General features: G+C 40.7%; 1 protein-coding gene and 1 non-coding gene across 5 annotated transcripts in view; one reads left to right on the top strand and one right to left on the bottom strand.

The window, feature by feature from the left end:
* RECQL (RecQ like helicase) overlaps nucleotides 1-19,804 on the bottom strand; it is a 32,809-nt gene extending 13,005 nt beyond the window's left edge. The window contains exons 1-6 of one of the 4 annotated variants that reach the window (XM_070789978.1): nucleotides 19,696-19,793; nucleotides 16,062-16,109; nucleotides 15,694-15,831; nucleotides 7,219-7,416; nucleotides 6,194-6,373; nucleotides 3,229-3,335 (exon numbers count right to left, since the gene is read on the bottom strand). In XM_070789978.1, the coding sequence (XP_070646079.1) occupies nucleotides 3,229-3,335; nucleotides 6,194-6,278 (192 nt within the window). In that variant the 5' untranslated portion in view covers nucleotides 6,279-6,373; nucleotides 7,219-7,416; nucleotides 15,694-15,831; nucleotides 16,062-16,109; nucleotides 19,696-19,793. Of the gene's footprint in view, nucleotides 1-3,228; nucleotides 3,336-6,193; nucleotides 6,374-7,218; nucleotides 7,417-7,792; nucleotides 7,834-14,238; nucleotides 14,342-15,693; nucleotides 15,832-16,061; nucleotides 16,110-19,695 lie in introns of those variants that run through there. The other 3 variants (XM_070789981.1, XM_070789977.1, XM_070789980.1) reach the window with 3 other exon arrangements.
* Nucleotides 17,159-17,230, top strand: TRNAW-CCA (transfer RNA tryptophan (anticodon CCA)). Its single transcript has one exon. It is a non-coding gene; the product is annotated as a tRNA-Trp (tRNA).
* Nucleotides 19,805-19,835: the final 31 nt, after the last annotated feature.

The raw sequence follows: 19,835 nt of genomic DNA, 5'->3' as shown, positions 1-19,835 counted from the left end.
CATAATCTATTTAGATTTTACAAAGTATCTGATTCCTTATATCAAGATTTTATAATTATGAATAATTAAAATGAGATTCTATATATTATGTATTATATATAATAAGAATACATCTTAAGAGGTAACAGCTATTTGGTTCTTAGTCCTGTTGTTTTCCATAATATTTAGTACATTGGATGTTGTATTTTTCCTTCTAATCTAATTAAGGATCAAAAGAAGTGGTGAATGTGATAGAAATAGAAACTCAAAATGCCTTCATCATCCCAGGAAAGCAGTTTGTTAACTCCTCAAGATATTCCTAGTTTTGTTAAGAAATGGCGAAGTGTGTTAAATACTTCAATTAGTCTATATGTCCCAGAAATTTCAGAGGAGCAAACACCTGAGCTATCGCCTGAGAAAAGGATGCTTAGTCACTCAGTCATGTCCAACTCTTTTCGATCCCTGTGGACTCTAGCCCACCAGGATCCTCTGTCCATGGGATTTCCCAGGCAAGAATATTAGAGCGGGTTGCCATTTCCTCCTCCAGGGGATCTTCCCAAACCCAGTGGTGGAACCCCATGTCTCATACATTGGCAGACAGATTCTTTACCTCTGAGCCACCTACAATTTGAACTGCATGGGTGCACTTACATGCAGATTTTTTTCAGTAGTAAAGACTACAGTACCACATGATCCACAACTAGTTGAATCCCTGAATGTGGAAGGCTGACTGTAAGTTAAGCGCGGACTTTTGACTGTGTGGCCAGTTAGGGCTCCTAACCCTCACATTGTTCAAGGGTCACTGTACTTTCCATTATTATTACTCTGTTTTTCAATTTTAAAAAAGTGCAGTATGAGAAGGCAATGTTCTCCATAGATTCATTTTTTTGAGCTAGAAAGCACTTAAAATGACACAAGAGTTTAAATAAATTAAAACTATTTGGGAAAGACTAGAAGAACCAGAACTTCTTGAAGACGTGGCTGATTTCAGGTCTGGGAAGAAATACACACAAAAAAGCATGACGTATCTTAGAAAAGAAACCAAAGACTCAAAAGCTAGGAGTTAGACCTAGGGGCCAAATTAAATAGACTCTCACTACCCAAACATGGGACTACTTCAACATTAAAAAAAAGAATAACAACCATGGATGGAAAGACATCAAACATGTTAAAAATCCATAGGTTTAAAATGATACTTGAAAAAAAAAGAATTTATTGACCACCTTTGGAGAATGCTGAAAAACCAACTCTTTCCATAATACTTGACATTTCATTTCCATAATGAAACTGGTAAAGAAAGGGAAAGAACTTTCAATCTTCAAAGAATAAATAAGGAAAGGTCCTTTTCTACAGAAAAAGTCTAGCTAATTTAAGAAGTGAGAATTAGAAAACATTTTATAACCCCCTAATTAAATAATGGTCTAAGATAGGCAATTATTATCAGCAGTTGTAGCCTGCCAGGCTCCTCTGTCCATGGAATTCTCCAGGCAAGAATACTGGTGTGGATTGCCATTCCCTTCTCCAGGGGATCTTCCCGAGCCAGGGATTGAACTGGGGTCTCCTGCACTGCAGGCAGATTCTTTACCATCTGAGCCATCAGGGAAGTCCCAAAAAAAGAGAAAGAACTTTCAATCTGCAAAGAGTTAAGGAAAAAGTTCTTTTTTACAGGAAAAATCTAGCTAATTTAAGAAGTGACAATTAGAAATTACATCCTATAACCCCATAATTAAATAATGCTCTAAGGTAGGCAATTATTATCAGTGGCTACTAAAAGCCATTAAATGAAAAGCTGATCGAGAACTTGATAATTATAGAGCAGGCAGACATAAGGTGACCCCACTGATCAAACTAACATCACACACAAAAAAATAATAACCAGGTGTTAAATACCTCCTGAGTGATACCAGGAGTAAGTATATTCTTACAGCAAAAAAAAAAAAAAAAAGCCCAAATTCAGTCAACTTTTAGACTAACTAAAAGTAACAAGTGGAACAACATCACAAGGATACAATCAGGAAGACACAGAATATAGGAAACTTAAGGACCAAGAAAAAAAAAAAAAAAAACCTAAACAGCAATTTCACAGGAAACAAGAAATAAAAGGAACCTATGGACATATCAACCAATACAGCATAATGTGTGAATCTGGACCATGATTTTAAACAGATAATAACATTTGATGAGACAGAAATCTGAGTATTTTTATTTAATGGTTTTAAAGAACTAATACAAATTTTTAGATGTGATAATGGCACTTAGTTGTATTTTTTAGTTATTTTTTTTTTTAATGTTAGAGATATATACTGAAGAAGTTACAACTGAAATGGTATGATGTCTGGGACTTGTCTCAACCAAATAAACCAAGGGTGGGCAGGGAGGGAAACTGGGAGTATACAGATGAAAAAAACTGGCCATATGTTGATAACCGTTAAAGCTACTTAACAGTTTTTATACTATTCTATTTTTGTATATTTAAAAAATTTTCAATAATATGCTTTTTAAAAAAGAACACCTGGGAAATGCTTTATTGTACAGATAAAGGTAAGAGAGTCCTTTTCCAAACAAGAAATTCCACAAGGTTGGGTATCTTGTTTCTAATTCACTTTTTGTATTTAATTATATCCCATAATCAGAAATTCTTCCTCACTGTTTTAGAATGGATACTATGAAACAAGTCAGCAAACTTCCTGTAAAGTGCTAGATAGTAAACATTAGATGTTGCAGCCCATATCACAACTACTCAACTCTGTCCTCATGTGTGAAAACAATCAGAGGCTACATATAAAAGAACCATCATGGTTCTGTTCCAATAAAACTTTATTTATGGTCACTGAAATCTGAATCTCACATAATTTTCACACTTCACAAAATTTCACACTTTCAATTTTCACACTTAACTATTCTTGATTTTATTTTTTTGCCATGCCATACGGCATGCAGGGTCTTGGTTCCCAAACCAGGGATCAAAACTGTGCCTTCTGCAGTGGAAGTATAGAGTCTTAACCACTGGGACTGCCAGGAAAATTACACTGCTGATTTTTTTATAACCATTTAAAACTATAGACTAATCTGAGCTCACACACCATACAAAATAAGCAGTGGGCTAGCCTGATCTATGAGTGGTGATTTTAGATTCCAACATAGTTACCAGTTTTTTCTTTTATAAGCAACTCAATTGTAGCTAAGGTTCCTACTTTACTGAAGAGTATAAATTAAAAATAAAATACAATAAAAGCCACAGGAGCATACCTTAGGACTAGAAGCATTTAACATGGTAGCTGAAATTCCTAATTGTTTCAAAACCATTAACTGGTCTTCCATAAGGGAGATTAGTGGGCAAATCACAAGGGTAAAACCTAAAAAAGAAAGAAATCCACCTTAAATTTCATACCACCACCAGAGTAAGTTTCAATTATTTACCTTCTTTACTGTAACTTGAGAAATCTGTATGTAGGTCAGGAAGGAACAGTTAGAACTGGACATGGAACATCAGGAGTTGTTCCAAATAGGAAAAGGAGTACATCAAGGCTGTTTATTGTTACCCTGCTTATTTAACTTATATGCAGAGTACATCATGGGAAACGCTGGGCTGGATGAAGCACAAGCTGGAATCAAGATTGTAGGGAAAAATATCAATAACCTCAGATATGCAGATGACATCACCCTTATGGCAGAAAGCGAAGAACTAAAGAGCCTCTTGATGAAAGTGAAAGAGGAGAGTGAAAAAGTTGGCTTAAAACTCAACACTCAGAAAACTAAGATCATGCATCTGGTCCCATCGCTTCATGGCAAATAGATGAGGAAACAGTGTCAGACTTTATTTTTGGGGGCTCCAAAATCACTTCAGATGGTGACTGCAGCCATGAAATTAAAAGATGCTTGCCCCTTGGAAGAAAAGTTGTGACCAACCTAGACAGCATATTAAAAAGCAGAGACATTACTTTGCCAACAAAGGTCCGTCTAGTCAAGGTTATGGTTTTTCCAGTAGTCATGTATAGATGTGAGAGTTGGGACTATAAAGAAAGCTGAGAGCTGAAGAACTGATGCTTTTGAACTGTGATGTTGGAGAAGACTCTTGAGAGTCTTTTGGACTGCAAGGAAATCCAACCAATCCATCCTGAAAGAAATCAGTCCTGAATATTCATTGGAAGGACTAATGTTGAAGCTGAAATTCCAATACTTTGGCCACCTGATGCGAAGAACTGACTCATTGGAAAAGATCCTGATGCTGGGAAAGACTGAAGGCAGGAGGAAAAGGGTGAGATGCTTGGAGGGCATCGCTGACTCAATGGACATGAGTTTGGGTAAACTCTGGGAGTTGGTGATGGACAGGGAGGCCTGGAACGCTGCAGTCCATGGGGTCGCAAAGAGTTGGACATGACTGAGAGACTGAACTGAACTGACTGTAACTTGTGGTCCTGCCCACCAATTCAGACTGATTTTCAAAGCAGCTTTAGCAATATGCCACCTATTTCTTACCTTCATTATTACAGAAAGTAAATATGAATAAATGATAAGCCAAATAGATGTAAGATTATATATAGAAAACTCTCACCTTATCTAGTCCTATAAAAACGTGGAGAGATATCATTTTGAACTTACTATCATACTTGACAATCAGTATTGATAACCTCAGTAAAAGTACATAAATCAAGTCATATACTATCCAGTTACATCAGGAAAAAGTTATTCCGAAGCTTTCCAAATGTGTTGTACAGAAGAAACTAACACAACAATGTAAAGCAATTATACTCCAATAAAAAGAAACAATGAAAAAAGTTCTATGATAAACTACAACAGAAAAGAATATTAAAAAAGGATGTGTTTGTGTGTGTGTGTGTGTGTGTGTGTGTGTGTGTATAAAAGTGAATCACTTTGCTGTACAGTGGAAAATAACAATACTGTAAATCACTATACTTCACTAAAAAAAAAGCTTTCCATGGACTTCCCTGGTCGTCCAGTGGTTAAAGACTGTGCTCCCAGTGCAGGGGCCCCAGGCTCAACCCCTGGTCAGGGCAATGGAACCCATATGCCACAACTAATGATCCTGCCTGCTGCAACTAAAAAAACAAAAAAACCCCACATACTGCAGCGAAGACCAGCACAGCCAAATAAATAAACAATTTTCTTTAAAAAAAAAAAAGCTTTCCAAAGCAAACATAGCACCTTGTATCATCCAGAATGATACATGAGTACCTGTCCACTTACTGCACAAGATTAATTCAGTCTGGGCAGAAATCAGTTAACAGTTTCTTGACTGACTCAAATTCTGGTAATAAATCCCCTTTCTGTGAGAACTGAAATTGTTCACAGCTAAGAGAGCTATTTAGATTGCTAAAATCTTGTGGTCTTAGGTTTCCATAGTTTGTTCCTTAAAACAACCTGGGGCAGAGAGCAGACCAGTTTAAAAAACATATTCAGATTAAGACATTATCATGGATTTCACCCTCTCAACTAGTCCTCTCTGCTGTATTCTCACTTTCTCCCTCTTTACTGGTACCTTCTCACTGTATTTAAATATGGTCAGTTCAGTTCAGTCATGTCAGACTCTTTGCGACCCCATGGACTGCAGCATGCCAGGCTTCCTTGTCCATCACCAACTTCTGGAGCTGGCTCAAACTCATGTCTATCGAGTCAGTGATGCCATCCAACCATCTCATCTTCTGTCATCCCCTTCTCCTCCCACCTTCAATATTTCCCAGCATCAGGGTCTTTTCAAATGAGTCAGCTCTTCCCATCAGGTGGCCAAAGGTTGGAGTTTCAGCTTCAGCATCAGTCCTTCCAATGAATATTCAGGACTGATTTCCTTCAGGATTGACTGGTCTGATTCCTTTTCTAGGGCTTTTTCTCCTACAACATGCTTTTCAAGGATGTTTCAGGAATCAGATAAAAGAATGAACTACTCTCAGTCTTTAACATGTCCTCTGTAAGTGAACACTTAAATATCTATTCATGCGTGCGCTCAGTTGTGTCCGACTCTATACAACCCCATGGACTGTAGCCCTCCAGGCTCCTCTGTCCATGGAATTTTCCAGGCAAGAATACTGGAGTGGGTTGCCAGTTCCTTCTCCATTAAATGTCTATTAGTGGAGAGACAAACAAAAAATGCACTTGATTTTGGCAAATACACTATAGAGATTTTTTTTAAGACTTAAAAATATATTCACAGAAATGATGTTTCTTCACCTTAAAATTAATGTTTATTAATACCCACCATCTGAACACAATGCTGGTAACTGGTAACATAAGCTCTTTCCCCCTCCTGTAGGCATAACGAGAAATACCTCCTTTCCAGACATTGTGACATTAATAGTTTCTAGCTGAAGTGGCCTGAACTTCTGCAGTTTAAAGACATTTTGTAGAACATCTTTAACTTTACCAGACCATGGAAAATCTAGAAAGAGAATAATAAGTAGAACTATTTAAGATTATAATGAGACACAAATGTGAATGGCTGCTTCTATAATAGAGAAGAATCAGATCAATATATATAAGACTTTTAATACTATGGATAATTTAATGTTTATAATAATAATTTTGAGATCAGTTTAACTCACGAAGCTAAGCAAACCAAATTTAATGATATATCATAAGAAAAAGTATATTAGAATAAAATGACAACATTTTCCAGTGAGAAATAAAGTACAGAGGAGAAAGGAGCAAGGTCAGGTACTTGATAAATAGTCTGAGTGTTGGTCAGGGAATTCACAGTATCAGAAACCTCAAATACCATGAACCAAAGTTAACAATTATATGGACTTTTTGGTGTCAATATCTTGTTTAAAAAGTGGACAACAAAGCCCAGAAAGCACTGCAATTCTGTCAAGAGTTACAGTATTCTAAACTAATGATAAACAAGATGTTTGGCAAGATCCTCAATCAAGGAAGATTTATTCACTAGGGCAGGGGAATGAACTAGACTTTGATGAGGAGTTTGAATTTTTTTCTTGTTTAATTTCTTCTCATTACAACCAAGAAAATTGAGTTAAATAAACATCTTTCTCCAAGCAAATATGTTTCCAATATGTCAGAAACATATTTGGTCTGAATAATAAAGGCTTTCATTTTAAAAGGACATGGGTAAAGGCTGGTCTGCCTAGTAGTTCCCTTGCCACCTAAGGAATGGCTAGTTTCACTTCTAAACTACTAAAAAGCACTGACCCAGACACAACGATTCAATTCCAGTTCAAAGAAACGAGAGGAAACAAAACTTGCAAAGAAAAAAAAAAGAGAGCAAACCTTCTTTATTCCAAGAGGCAGGTGAAGAATCACATTCACTGCTCTCCCCAGCATCGGAATCCTCTAAACACAGCTTTATTCTCTTCGTTAGTACGTTTTTTTTCTGAATGAGCTCCTGCTGCCTTTCCAGAAGTTCCTGGATTTGAATGTCTACTGCATGTAGCTCACTTGTTATAGAATCTAGTTCCTCACTCAGAGCTACAAGGGAAGAAAAAAGATACGATGACCAGACAGAATTAATCACAATTTCAGGTTTCCTTATGATTGATTTTCTTGGTATTCCTCACTATCAACTGTATAAACTTAGAGTAGTCTAGAAGAGTGGTTCAGTGCATGTTTTGGAGCCACCCAGACAGGAGGTATATCTTAGGTCTTCCTCTCACTGGCTGAGCGACCTCAGGCTAAGTACCTTATACTTAACTGAGCCTCAAAATCCCTATCTGTAAAGTGGGGATAATACCTAGCTTTCACAGTATTGCTATAAAAAAATTAAATGAGACAGAATTTTGAAAGTTCTTAACACAGTACCTGGTACACAGTTAAGCATTTAATAAAAAACAATTATTAATTTTACCATGGTGTGCTTCCCTGGTGGCTCAGGAGTAAAGAATCCACCTGCCAATGCAAGAGACGTGGGTTCAATCCCTGGGTTGGGCAAATCCCCTAAAAAAGGAAACAGCAAACCACTCTAGTATTCTTGCCTGGATAGAGGAGCCTGGTGGGCTACAGTCCATATGGTCACAAAAGAGTCAGACATAACAGAGCGACTAAACAATAACAAAAATCATGTTGGAGGCCAGTGGTCCAACAATCTTCTAAATGACTTAAGTAAAATGACTAGACTTTAAAGCAAGAGGAAGTTACCTAAAAGTGATCCCCTAACTACTTAGCTATCATTTACAAAAACGTTTGTATTTGGGTTCATATTGTGACATGGTAAGGAGCTGGTGATTATAAACAAGATGACGTATCAGTAAAAAGAGAAATCAAGTGTGCTACTAAAATTGGCATTACAAGGGCAGCATGATAATTTATAAAGAAGCCTTAACATATGATACTAGACAATCCAAATATTAAAGTCAAAATGAGATTTCCTTTTACATCAGTGGAAGCTAGAAAATTTTACAGACATCCTTGCTGCTTTCTAAAACATCTGCCTGCTTTAATCAGTGTCCAGTTCTAATGTCTTCCCATGAGATAAAATCTTATGGTTATGATTTAAAATAGGATGCTCTAGTGTTTCTGTATTGTATCAACTGCTTGTGTGATCCAGGTTTAGGGCCGGCCACCAGTGACATCTGTCTGAGATTTGGAAGGTGGAAATGAAACAGAAGCCAGGTTTACAGTCGACATAAGGTCGGGCGCTGCTGCAGCTCACCTTGTGGCTGATGTGCTGGCTCACCTTGGCCGACAGGGGGCAAAAGTCAGTTCCTCTTGTTGTGCTCAGTCATGTCTGACTCTGTCACCCCATGGACTGCATGCAGCCTGCCAGGCTCCTCTCCACTCTCCAGGTAAGAATCCTGAAGTAGGTTGTTATTCCCTTCTCCAGGGGATCTCCCCCAACCCAGGAACTGAAGCTGGGTCACCTGCACACAGGCTGACTCTTTACAGTCTGAGCCACCAGGGAAGCCCAACAATACACAATAGTGAATGAAGCCAAATTTATTGGTGTGGATTCAATAAGAAATTCTGAATTTAGTACACTAAATATAGTGGCCAGGAGTGGCTCTAATTCTTTACTTAGCCAACCCCAAAGATGAATATCAGAAAGTTGGGATGGAATGACACAGGGGTAGGTGCCAATGAAATGGAAAGGCTAGAACTTTCTGGGTATACACTAAAGGAGAGGAACTCGGAGCTTAGGGAGATGGGAGTGCTAGAGTGGTTGATCATTCACTCTCCTGCGATCACCCAGGAGGATCCAGGAGACCCTCCTTTTCCCAAGCCTGTAAGAAATGCATTCATGAGGGGAATGAATCCCTGAAGAGGTCTGGGTTGGCTGTTCTCTGTAAGCCAGGAATGACCATGGGAAGTACTGCCTTTCAACTAGACAACCTGAATCAATGAGAATGATGATTTCTAAGACACAGGGGCTAATTGTCAGCAATTCAATTCATGACCAAAGGAAAGGCAGATGTGGTTCCCAAAATGGGCAACAGAAAGTGAAAGTGTTAGTCGCTCAGTCGTTTCCTATTCTTTGTGACCCCATGGAGCCTGCCAGGCTCCTCTGTCCATGGGATTTCCCAGGCAAGAATATTGGAGTGGGTTGCCATTCACTTCTCCAAAGAATCTTTCCAATCCGGAGATGGAATCCAGGTCTCCTGTACTGCAGGTAGATTCTTTACCATCTGAGCCACCAGAGAAACCCAAAGGGCAATAACCAGAAGTAACAATTAGAACAGTCTGACTTAAAGACAACTTTGGCACTGGCTAGGTGATCATGAAGTCTGAAATAGAAATAGATTACATGATCTGTACAGGCAGTATACAAAGGCCTGATTCTGGTGAACACATCTGATTTGAATTACCACCAAAGAATCATAGTCCTTCAACCAGTGCCCAGAAATGAGCCAATTTATAGATCCAAAGCTCCTTATGTAAAGTAGAGGTTGGGGCTCTTTGAAAAAGGACCCTCATATACAGCTAAAACTTCATGCAATAAATCTTACCACTATCCTTCTCCAGAGAAACTTCAGGTAATTGTGTACTGGGAAAAGGAAAATAACTTCTCAGAAGTTCCTGGACAGCGGCTGTAATCTGACAATTCCTGGAGAACTATAATGCGATGATGACCCACCAGTTAGAGTGTGGACTGAACTTGGGCAAAACAGATGATAAATGCCGTTCTGCTCACGCGCATCACGCAAGGAGCTAGGAGGTCTCTGTGCTTACCTCCCCAGCTCCAGGAGGTGCAATTAGAACAGATACCCCCAGGTGGCGCTAGTGGTAAAGAACTCGCCTGCCAGTGCAGGAGACACAGAAGTGTTCCACAGGTTCCATCCCTGGGTGGTGAAGAATCCCTTGGAGGAGGGCATGGCAACCCAATTCAGTATTCCTGCCTGGAGAATCCCAGGGACTGATGAGCCTGGCCGGCTACAGTCCATAGGGTCACAGAGTCAGAGATGACTGAGGCAACTTAGCATGCGTGCATTCAACAACTGGCTGGTTTCCTGACCTAAGAGTAAGGACTATTATGGTAGGAAGGATCAAGTGGAAGGCAGTAAAAAGAGTGCTTACTACCAGAACAGTGAATAGTGCTGTTCCTCACACAGCCATGACTCATGGGCCTGGGAAACAGGGCTGGAAACATGGCTCCTATTACCGTTAGTGATCCACTAGTGAAATGTTTGCTTCCCATCCCTGAAACTTTGGACTCTGCTAGTCTAGAGGTTGCCCAGTTAGAACTGCTTCTACCAGGGGAAAAAGCAATGGTTCCATTTAACTGTAAGTTGATTACCACTTGGCCAGTTTGGGTTCCCATGGCCAGGAAACTAAAAGGCAAAGAAAGGGGTTACTGCACTGGCTGGGGCAAATGATCCTGACTATTAAAGGAAACTGGACTGCTATGACACTGCAGAGGTGAGGAGCCGTGTGTCTCGAGTGTGGGGGATCCTCCAGGGCAGTGGTCCCCAACCCTTCTGGTACCAGGGACCGGTTTCATGGAAGACAGTTTTTCCAAGGACCAGGGTGGGGTGGGGGAGGGTATGGTTTCAGGATGATTCAGTGTATTACATTTATTGTGCACATTATTTCTGTAATTATTACATCAGCTCTACCTCAGATCATCAGGCATTAGATCCCAGAGGTTGGGGACTCCTGCTCTAGGGTTATCTTTTGGTATTCCCACATCCCCTGCTTAGAATTAATGGAAAACCACAAAAACCCATTACAAGCAAACTGCTAAGGCAAATCCCACCAGGCAAGGCCCCATGACCAGGTGAGCTGTTTGCTGAGAACAAAGGGATACGGAAAGTTGAAAAGGCAGTTATAAAATAACACGTATAACCACATGATCAGGGGAGACCCAAGAACTGGAATAGCTATTAAGCATTTCTCCTTTATTTTGACATTCCTGTAGAAGCCAATTTTGGATTTCTCTTGTTGATGTTTAGTTAGTTGATGAATGGATGGATAGACTGACCTTCTGGCTCCCATTCCCCTAAATCCTAAAATAATAGGTGTTAATAGTCACTAACTTTGTATCTCAGGATTTAAGTTAGAAGATTATCAAGGAGGATGTGATTGAGCAAGAAGAGGAATGAGCACCATCCAAAGATGAATAAAGAGAATTCCTGTCCTCTTCAGGGGAGAGGATCAGCATGCATTTGTTTGGACAAGAGAGAGCTGTGTCAACTTGGGGAGCCAGAGCTTTAGGAGGTGGAAGTGAAGCAGTAGCTATATTTTCCATATTTAAGAAGGGCAGTGCAAGGTCAGGTCTGGTGACCTCTCCGGCATGGGGCAGCAGCTGGGCCCATGATTCTAGCTGCTGCTAGATATCCTTGGGGAAACAGAGGTGCCTGCAGTTCCTCTGGATCCTGTTGGTTCTCCTTGGGCTTCTCTGAACACTCAGCCAGATGGTGTGCGACTCAACAGGGAAGGACGCCAGCACTTTGACAGGTGCTGCCTCACCTAAACTGGAGGCTTTGAGGCAACCAGAGACTGGTCCAGGTTCTGGTGAGATTCATCTTCACAGGCAGCATTCTGTTTGGGCAATCCCCTTGGCAGAAGCATCTTCTCTTCCTATCTACTGGCACCACCGATGCCAGGCCCACCAACAGACACAAAGAAAGACCCTAAACACTTCCCAAATTCCCACCAAGAATTCCTACAGTCAATCCCTCTTATCACTCACAGTGCTTCTGCTTCTTTCATTGAATCCCACCTAACAGAGATAATGTCAACCTGTGCTACAAAGTCAGTATCACTGCACCCTGGACAAAGTCCTGATTGACTCAGAATATAAGAGAGTAGAGCTAGTTGTAAAAAATCAGGGTCTTTTAATATTTTTGTTCAAAACTATAACCATCTCTAATGCCAGCTTGGACAACACATGACCTTTATGATGAGAGATGAGATTGAAAAGGGAAGGATTTCAATCATTCATCATGAAGAGGGCTTATTACTATATCTCAAGAGCACACAGCATCGAGCAGGGATCCTGCTCCTAAGCTTACAGCTGAAACAAGGGAAGTACCATTCTTCAGAAGCACAACAGTTTCTAGCGATCTCCCATACTGAAGGCCACAGTGAAAAGGAAGTGATTTACCACTTTCTTTGGGAATCACCAAATCCAACTCAACAAACTATCTGAAGGCAATTTCAGAGGCATTTCAAATACAGGTCAACAAGTGGGTAGAACAATAGAAGAGGTGGGTTATTTGAACAGGGTGAAATATTCTAAAAGCTATGATTTAAAGTAATCATCTCTTCTTAAATAAAATTGATGTATGGCATTATTCAGTTATTTTAAAATCATATCCCAGGGACTTCCCTGGTCATCCACAACAAGTTGAGAGTTTGCCTGCCAATGCAGAGCACACAGGTTTTATCCCTGGTCTGGGAAAATTCCACACACTTCGGGGTAACTAAGCCCACGCGCCACAACTACCGAGCCAGCACTCCAGGGCCTGGGAGCCGAAGCAAGAGAAGCCACCACAGTGAGAAGACCGCATACCACAGTGAAGAGTAGCCCCTGCTGGCCACAACTGGAGAAAGCCCTGTGCAGCAACGAAGACCCAGTGCAGCCATAGATAAATAAATAAACAACTTTTAAAACATCATATCCTACTGAGAAAGAGTAAAGTCTTACTAAATAGAATAACTCACTGATATGATCCAAAAATAACTATTTTAACTGAGGTAAGGTTTGGTTCGGTTCAGTTCAGTTCAGTCGCTCAGTTGTGTCCAACTCTTTGCGACCTTGTGGACTGCAGTACGCCAGGCTTCCTTGTCCATCACCAACTCCCGGAGTCCATCCAAACCCACGTCCATCGAGTCGATGATGCCATCCAACCATCTCATCCTCTGTCATCCCCTTCTCCTCCTGCCTTCAATCTTTCCCAGAATCAGGGTCTTTTCAAATGAGTCAGTTCTTCACATCAGGTAGCCAAAGTACTGGAGTTTCAGCTTCAACATCAGTCCTTCCAATGAACTGATCTCCTTTAGGATGGACTGGTTGGATCTCCTTGCAGTCCAAGGGACTCTCAAGAGTCTTCTCCAACACCACAGTTCAAAAGCATCAGTTCTTTGGCACTCAGCTTTCTTTATAGTCCAACTCTCACATCCATACATGACTACTGGAAAAACCATAGCTTTGACTAGATGGACTTTTGTTGGCAAAGTAATGTTGCTGCTTTTTAATATGCTGTCTAGGTTGGTCATAACTTTCCTTCCAAGGAGTAAGTGTCTTTTAATTTCATGGCTGCAGTCATCATCTACAGTAAGGTTTAGTAATATCTATGAAACCCACACTTTTGTCTCTTAGTGAAGAATACCTGGGTTAGCATTTAATATAACTTCAATTGTTATCATTTATTATTAGCCCTGAGGCTATTAATATGAATCATTAAGCTGTGAGAGATGAAGACAAAATCTATGTCACTATTTTTTTCACATTTATATTTAAATAAATTGTAAAGTTTTGGGGTGTGGAGAGAAGGATTCCATACTTAAGAAAACCATTCCTATAAAGTTTGTTAAGAACCTAGACTTGGTACTCCACTGTCAGTTCTAAGGTCATATTTACTATATCCCTACAAAGAACAGGAAAATAACCATAGAATAAGTTCCTCCCTCTTACCATCCACCTCTTAACTGAATAAACAGCAAAACTTCACTAATAAGCACAAAAGAATCTGGTCAAGTTTATAAAAACAAACAATGTGAGGAAATACATCAAAATACCAAGAGTAGCTGCCTGGAAAAGGTAAAACAGATGTCTTTCTTTTATATTTTAAAAATATTTCAAATAATACCACTTTGGAACTTATCTTAAAGAAATAATCAAAGAAGTACACAAACCTTTTGATTCAAAGATGTCCAATGCAACTTTTTTTATATTTTAAAAGTAAAGACAGCCTAAAAGTTCAAAACCAACACTCAAAGTGTTAATTCTTTAATGCCACTATAAAACAACAAAATACAGAGCAGTATTAAAAACAATATTGACAACATAAAATTTACAGTATGTCTATATTCTTTATCTACATTGTGTTTTTAAGAATCACATTACCAAACATTATGGAAAAAATATGAAAATTTTTGTTGAAAATAATACATCTAAATGGTACAGTATTAATTTTAGTAGTAACATTATTAGTGATTTACTTTATAATTTTCTTAGGTTCCTAAAACACTATCAAAAAACATATCAGTCCTTGGAACTTTTATGTATTGCATGGTGGGAATGTAAAATTGTGTAGCCACTATGGAAAACAGTATGGTAGTTCCTCAAAAAATTAAACACAGAAATGTTATCCAGCAATTTCACTTGTAGGTATGGTGGTGGTTTAGTCACTAAGTCATGTCCGACTCTTGCGACCCCATGGACTGTAGCCTGCCAGGGTCCTCTGTCCATGTGATTCTCCTGGCAAGAATACTGGAGTGGGTTGCTATTTCCCTCTACAGGGGATCTGCCCGACTCAGAAATAGAACCTGGGTTTCCTGCACGGCAGGAGAATTCTTTACCGACTGAGCTATGAGGGAAGCCCACTTGCAGGTATATACACCCAAAAACTGGAAGCAGAGGCTCAAACAGATGTTTGTACACCGATGTTCGTAGCTGCATTATTCACAGAAACTGAAAAGGGAAATAATTCAAATGTCCCCTGACAAACAAGTGGATAAACAGAATGTGGTATATCCACACAGTGGAATATTACTTAGCCTTAAAAAGATACATGGTACCCAACGGATGAACCTCAAAGACAACACAAAAGGACAAATATTGTATGATTCCACTTCTATGCTGCTGCTGCTGCTGCTAAGTCGCTTCAGTTGTGTCCGACTCTGTGTGACCCCATAGACGGCAGCCACCAGGCTCCCCCATCCCTGGGATTCTCCAGGCAAGAACACTGGAGTGGGTTGCCATTTCCTTCTCCAGTGTATAAAAGTGAAAAGTGAAAGTGAAGTCGCTCGGTCGTGTCCGACTCTTAGATACCCCATGGACTGCGGCCTACCAGGCTCCTCCATCCATGGGATTTTCCAGGCAAGAGTACTGGAGTGGGGTGCCATTGCCTTCTCCACTTCTATGAGGTACCTAGAAAGGTCAAAGTCCCAGACAGAAAGCAGAATGATGTTACCAGGGGCTTCAGGGAAGTGGGGGAGTGGAAGTTATTGTTCACTTGGTACACTGTTGCATTGACCATCTTTGAATCACGAGCTTTACGTACTCTTCCACTATTTCCTTAAGGTAAGTTCCTATGTGGTGTTATTTAAAATACTTTTAAAGTATAAAAGAAAGACATCCATGTTTACCTTTTCCAGGCACCTACTCTTGGCATTCAGTGGGGAGTGATGAAAAGTTCTGGAGATGGATACTGGCAAAGGTTGCACACAATGCAGATGCACGTAACGCCAGGCATGCAATGCTCTTGATTGTCTGCTTAAAAGTAGCTGAACGATAAGTTTAAATATATTTTACAACAATAAAAACAAATATGGAAAAATATCTATAATCAGAATTATTAAGAAATATTTTCTAAATTTATTTTTATTTATTCCTACTAAAACTTTTTTTAAAAGTAGTTTAAGACTCACAGTAAAACTGAGGGGAAGGAACAGAGAAAAACACACAGTTAGAAAGAGAACAGAATGAACCACAAAATAGAATAATCTCCACTAACCTGAAATGGATGCCATTGTGAAGTTGAACTGGAAAGCCAAATTTCTCCCTAAAAGTGAAAGAAAAATCAGAGCAACATTTTTTTTAAAAACAGTACTGCTGATAATGCTCAATGATAATCTGTCATTACTGAGCACAAAAACTGTTAGAAAGTAAATTATATACTGCAGCGACCTTTCAACAATACTACATGGCTCTTCCTACTCTACTGTTTATGGAGAATTCTCTAGATTTCAGAGAAGTAACCAAAGTCACACAAATACAACAACAAGTATGACACCAAAAACAGTTAACAAACATCCAGTAAATACTTAGTGAAGTTGCAAAAAAAGAGCAAAGCGTAGAGGTTAAACAGCTTTACCATTACATTATTGTGTGTGATTTTAGCAAACTTAAAACAATCTGCTCCTCTCAGCCACTTTCCCTATCTGTAAAATTGGGATGGTGGAACCTATTTTACAAATAGCAAGTTGGATAGATTAAAATACCCCAGATGAAGCAAAACCCATTAACAAAGTAAATTATTCATTTAACGTTTTACTGAACATTTGCTCTACAGGGTTACAATTTAGCCTCAGTTTTAAAAGAGGAATTGGTATTGCATGGAGGGATGAGATTTCGGATGGAGAGAACACAAAGAGTTCAGAAATGGCGGAAAACCTGGTTTGTATTAAGAAATATTTCTGAATGGTTAAAACTTAAGAGTACACACGAGCAAGTGAAAGGAGGTGTGAGTCTGGAGGGTAGGAACTTTATTTAGCTTATCCATAATCTCCAAGAACACCTTTTCCAACTCTGAAATGGACAACCAACATTTTCTGAAACTAAGCCAATGTTCTCCGAAGGTAGCTTCAGCAGCACCCTACCCTTACTCAAATTGCTCATCCTATGCCCTGCCTCATGTAGAATTCTAAAGCCACCACTAGGCTGGAAAAATAGGTAGGGTCTTCTGTGACTTGCTAAGAAGCTTGAAAGAGTCACAACACTAAAAGATATTTAAGTAGAGGAGTAAACCAAGGACTTCTAATTCTTTATCTACATGAACATGCCTTCACCATTTCATGGAAATATAATTCTCCTTCTCTGGACTGTAGGGCTTCCCTGGTGGCTCAGAGGTTAAAGCGTCTGCCTCCAATGCAGGAGACCCGGGTTTGATCCCCGGGTGGGGAAGATCCCCTGGAGAAGGAAATGGTAACTCCATTATTAACTCCAGTATTCTTGCCTGGAGAATCCCATGGACGGAGAAGCCTGGTAGGCTACAGTCCACGGGGTCACAAAGAGTGGGACATGACTGAGCGACTTCACCTTCACCTTCCTTCACCTGGACTGTAAGATTCTCCAGCAGGGTAGAGATTGAGTCTCTTCACCTCTATATCCACGTAGCCTAGTAAAATGCCTTGCATATAGTGAAGGCTCAGGGTGGCACTAGTGCCAGTACAAGAGATGTAAGAGACACAGATTCAATCCCTGGGTCGGGAAGATCCCCAGGAGGACAGCATGGCAACCCACTCCAGTACTCTTGCCTGGAGAATCCCATGGACAGAGAAGCCTGATGGGCTATGGTCCATGGGTCACAAAGAGTTGGACACAACTGAAGGAGATCAGCCCTGGGTGTTCTTTGGAAGGAATGATGCTAAAGCTGAAACTCCAGTACTTTGGCCACCTCATGCAAAGAGTTGACTCATTGGAAAAGACTCTGATGCTGGGAGGGATTGGGGGCAGCAGGAAAAGGGGACGACAGAGGATGAGATGGCTGGATGGCATCACCGACTCAATGGACGTGAGTTTGAATGAACTCTGGGAGTTGGTGATGGACAGGGAGGCCTGGTGTGCTGTGATTCATGGGGTCGCAAAGAGTCGGACACGACTGAGCGACTGAACTGAACTGAAGGGACTTAGCATCCAGGCACACAGGTTTGCTGAGATTGAAAGCAGAAGCTTTCTCCACTCTTATGAAAGAATGTAGTCTACAACTCTACAACCATTTCCTCCCACTATTTTAAACAACTCCTTTGATTATATCATTTTTAAAAAACTGCTTATAAACTCCTTCCCCAAATGATGTGATTTAATAGCAAAACCTAGCTGAATGTAAAATATGTTCAAAAAGTAATGAGCTATGTATAGCAGGTCTGTCAGAAGTATACCTAGACATTTTTAAATGTCTAAATTTTAAATGTTTAAAATCCAAAACAAAGGGAGATCAGCCTTGAAAATTCCCTGGGCAGACAAAACCAACATAGCCAGACAAACAAAGCTTAATTTAGCTTATTTTGAAAGACTAACTTGACCTGGGGCACTTCGCCTTTCTGCCTCTGGAAATCAGAAGCAAAACTTCCACTGTTTCCCAAGATTGCTATGAGGTAACCACTAACCAATTCTCCATCTTTTAAGAAAATGTTAATATAACCAATCAGTGTGAAGAATAAACAATCAATGCCCTCTTACTCAGAGAAGGCAATGGCACCCCACTCTAGTACTCTTGCCTGGAAAATCCCATGGAGGAGGAGCCTGGTAGGCTGCAGTCCATGGGGTCGCTGAGGGTCGGACACAACTGAGCGACTTCACTTTCACTTTTCTGCACCGGAGAAAGAAATGGCAACCCACTCCAGTGTTCTTGCCTGGAGAATCCCAGGGACGGGGGAGCCTGGTGGGCTGCCGTCTATGGGGTCGCACAGAGTCGGACACGACTGAAGTGACTTAGCAACAGCAGCAGCCCTCTTACTAAACAAGCTGCTTTGTATTAACTATATAGCCCTGAGCCTAATTCCATGTTTCGATTTGAGTGCTCTTGGTTGTCAAACTGTCTTTTTGGTGTATATACAATGAACCTTTACTAATTACTACTTCCATGATTCAGTGGTTTTACTTCTGCTATATCTGAACTTTTGACAGCATCCTTCGGAAATACTTTACAAGGTCTCATGTCAGTCACGCACGCTTGACATCAAGTGTTGCTGTTGTTCAGTCGCCCAGTCATATCTGACTCTTTGCGATCCTATGGACTGCAGCACGCCAGGCCTCTTTGTCCCTCACCATCTCCCAGAGTTTGCCCAAGTTCATTGGTGATGCCGTCCAGTCATCTCATCCTCTGAAGCCCTCTTCTACTGCCCTCAATCTTTCCCGGCATCAGGGACTTGACACCAAGTACCAGAAGCTAAATCACACACACACACACACACACACACACACACACACACTTTCCGCCACCTGGGTTTGGCTGCAACAGCAATTTAATAAAACTCTCCGTCACGCTTAGGCGTCCCCTCTGGCTTTTCCCAATAAACAGTGGTTGCAAATAAAAGGCTTTGGTGACCGAGTCTCCTGCCTGGAAAAAGCTGGTGATAAAGAGACCGACCCGCAGTGGAACGTGCCCCTAAAGGCCCGAGTTCCATTAGAACTGGGCGATGATGGAGAGTTCCGTTAGAGGGGCGAGGACCCCTGTTTCTCCCTCACCAACGTATTGGTGGAAGGAAGTGAGCCGGCCTTCCCCATCTGCCAGGAAAAGGAATGTTAGCTCTTTCAAAGAGGTAACAGGAGTTACCCCAGAACCTCTCCCCAGTGAGGTTAAGAAAAACATTCCCCCTCCTCGATCTCCGACCCCAAGACCCCCCTGACTCAGGTCTACCACTTACCCGTTTCAGCCGCACTCCAATAAAAACTTCCCGCCACCAGGCTTTCCTTTCTCTCCAGCCGGAGGCACTCACCCTTCCGGGTCGGTCTTCTCAACCAATTGCAGGTACTACCCTTCTCTAAATGGTCAAGGGGTGTGGCC

Source organism: Bos indicus, chromosome 5, assembly GCF_029378745.1.
Source record: "Bos indicus isolate NIAB-ARS_2022 breed Sahiwal x Tharparkar chromosome 5, NIAB-ARS_B.indTharparkar_mat_pri_1.0, whole genome shotgun sequence".
Lineage (NCBI taxonomy): Eukaryota > Metazoa > Chordata > Mammalia > Artiodactyla > Bovidae > Bos > Bos indicus.
The sequence above is the reverse complement of the archived record's forward strand: the minus strand, read 5'-3'. Positions and strand labels throughout refer to the sequence as shown.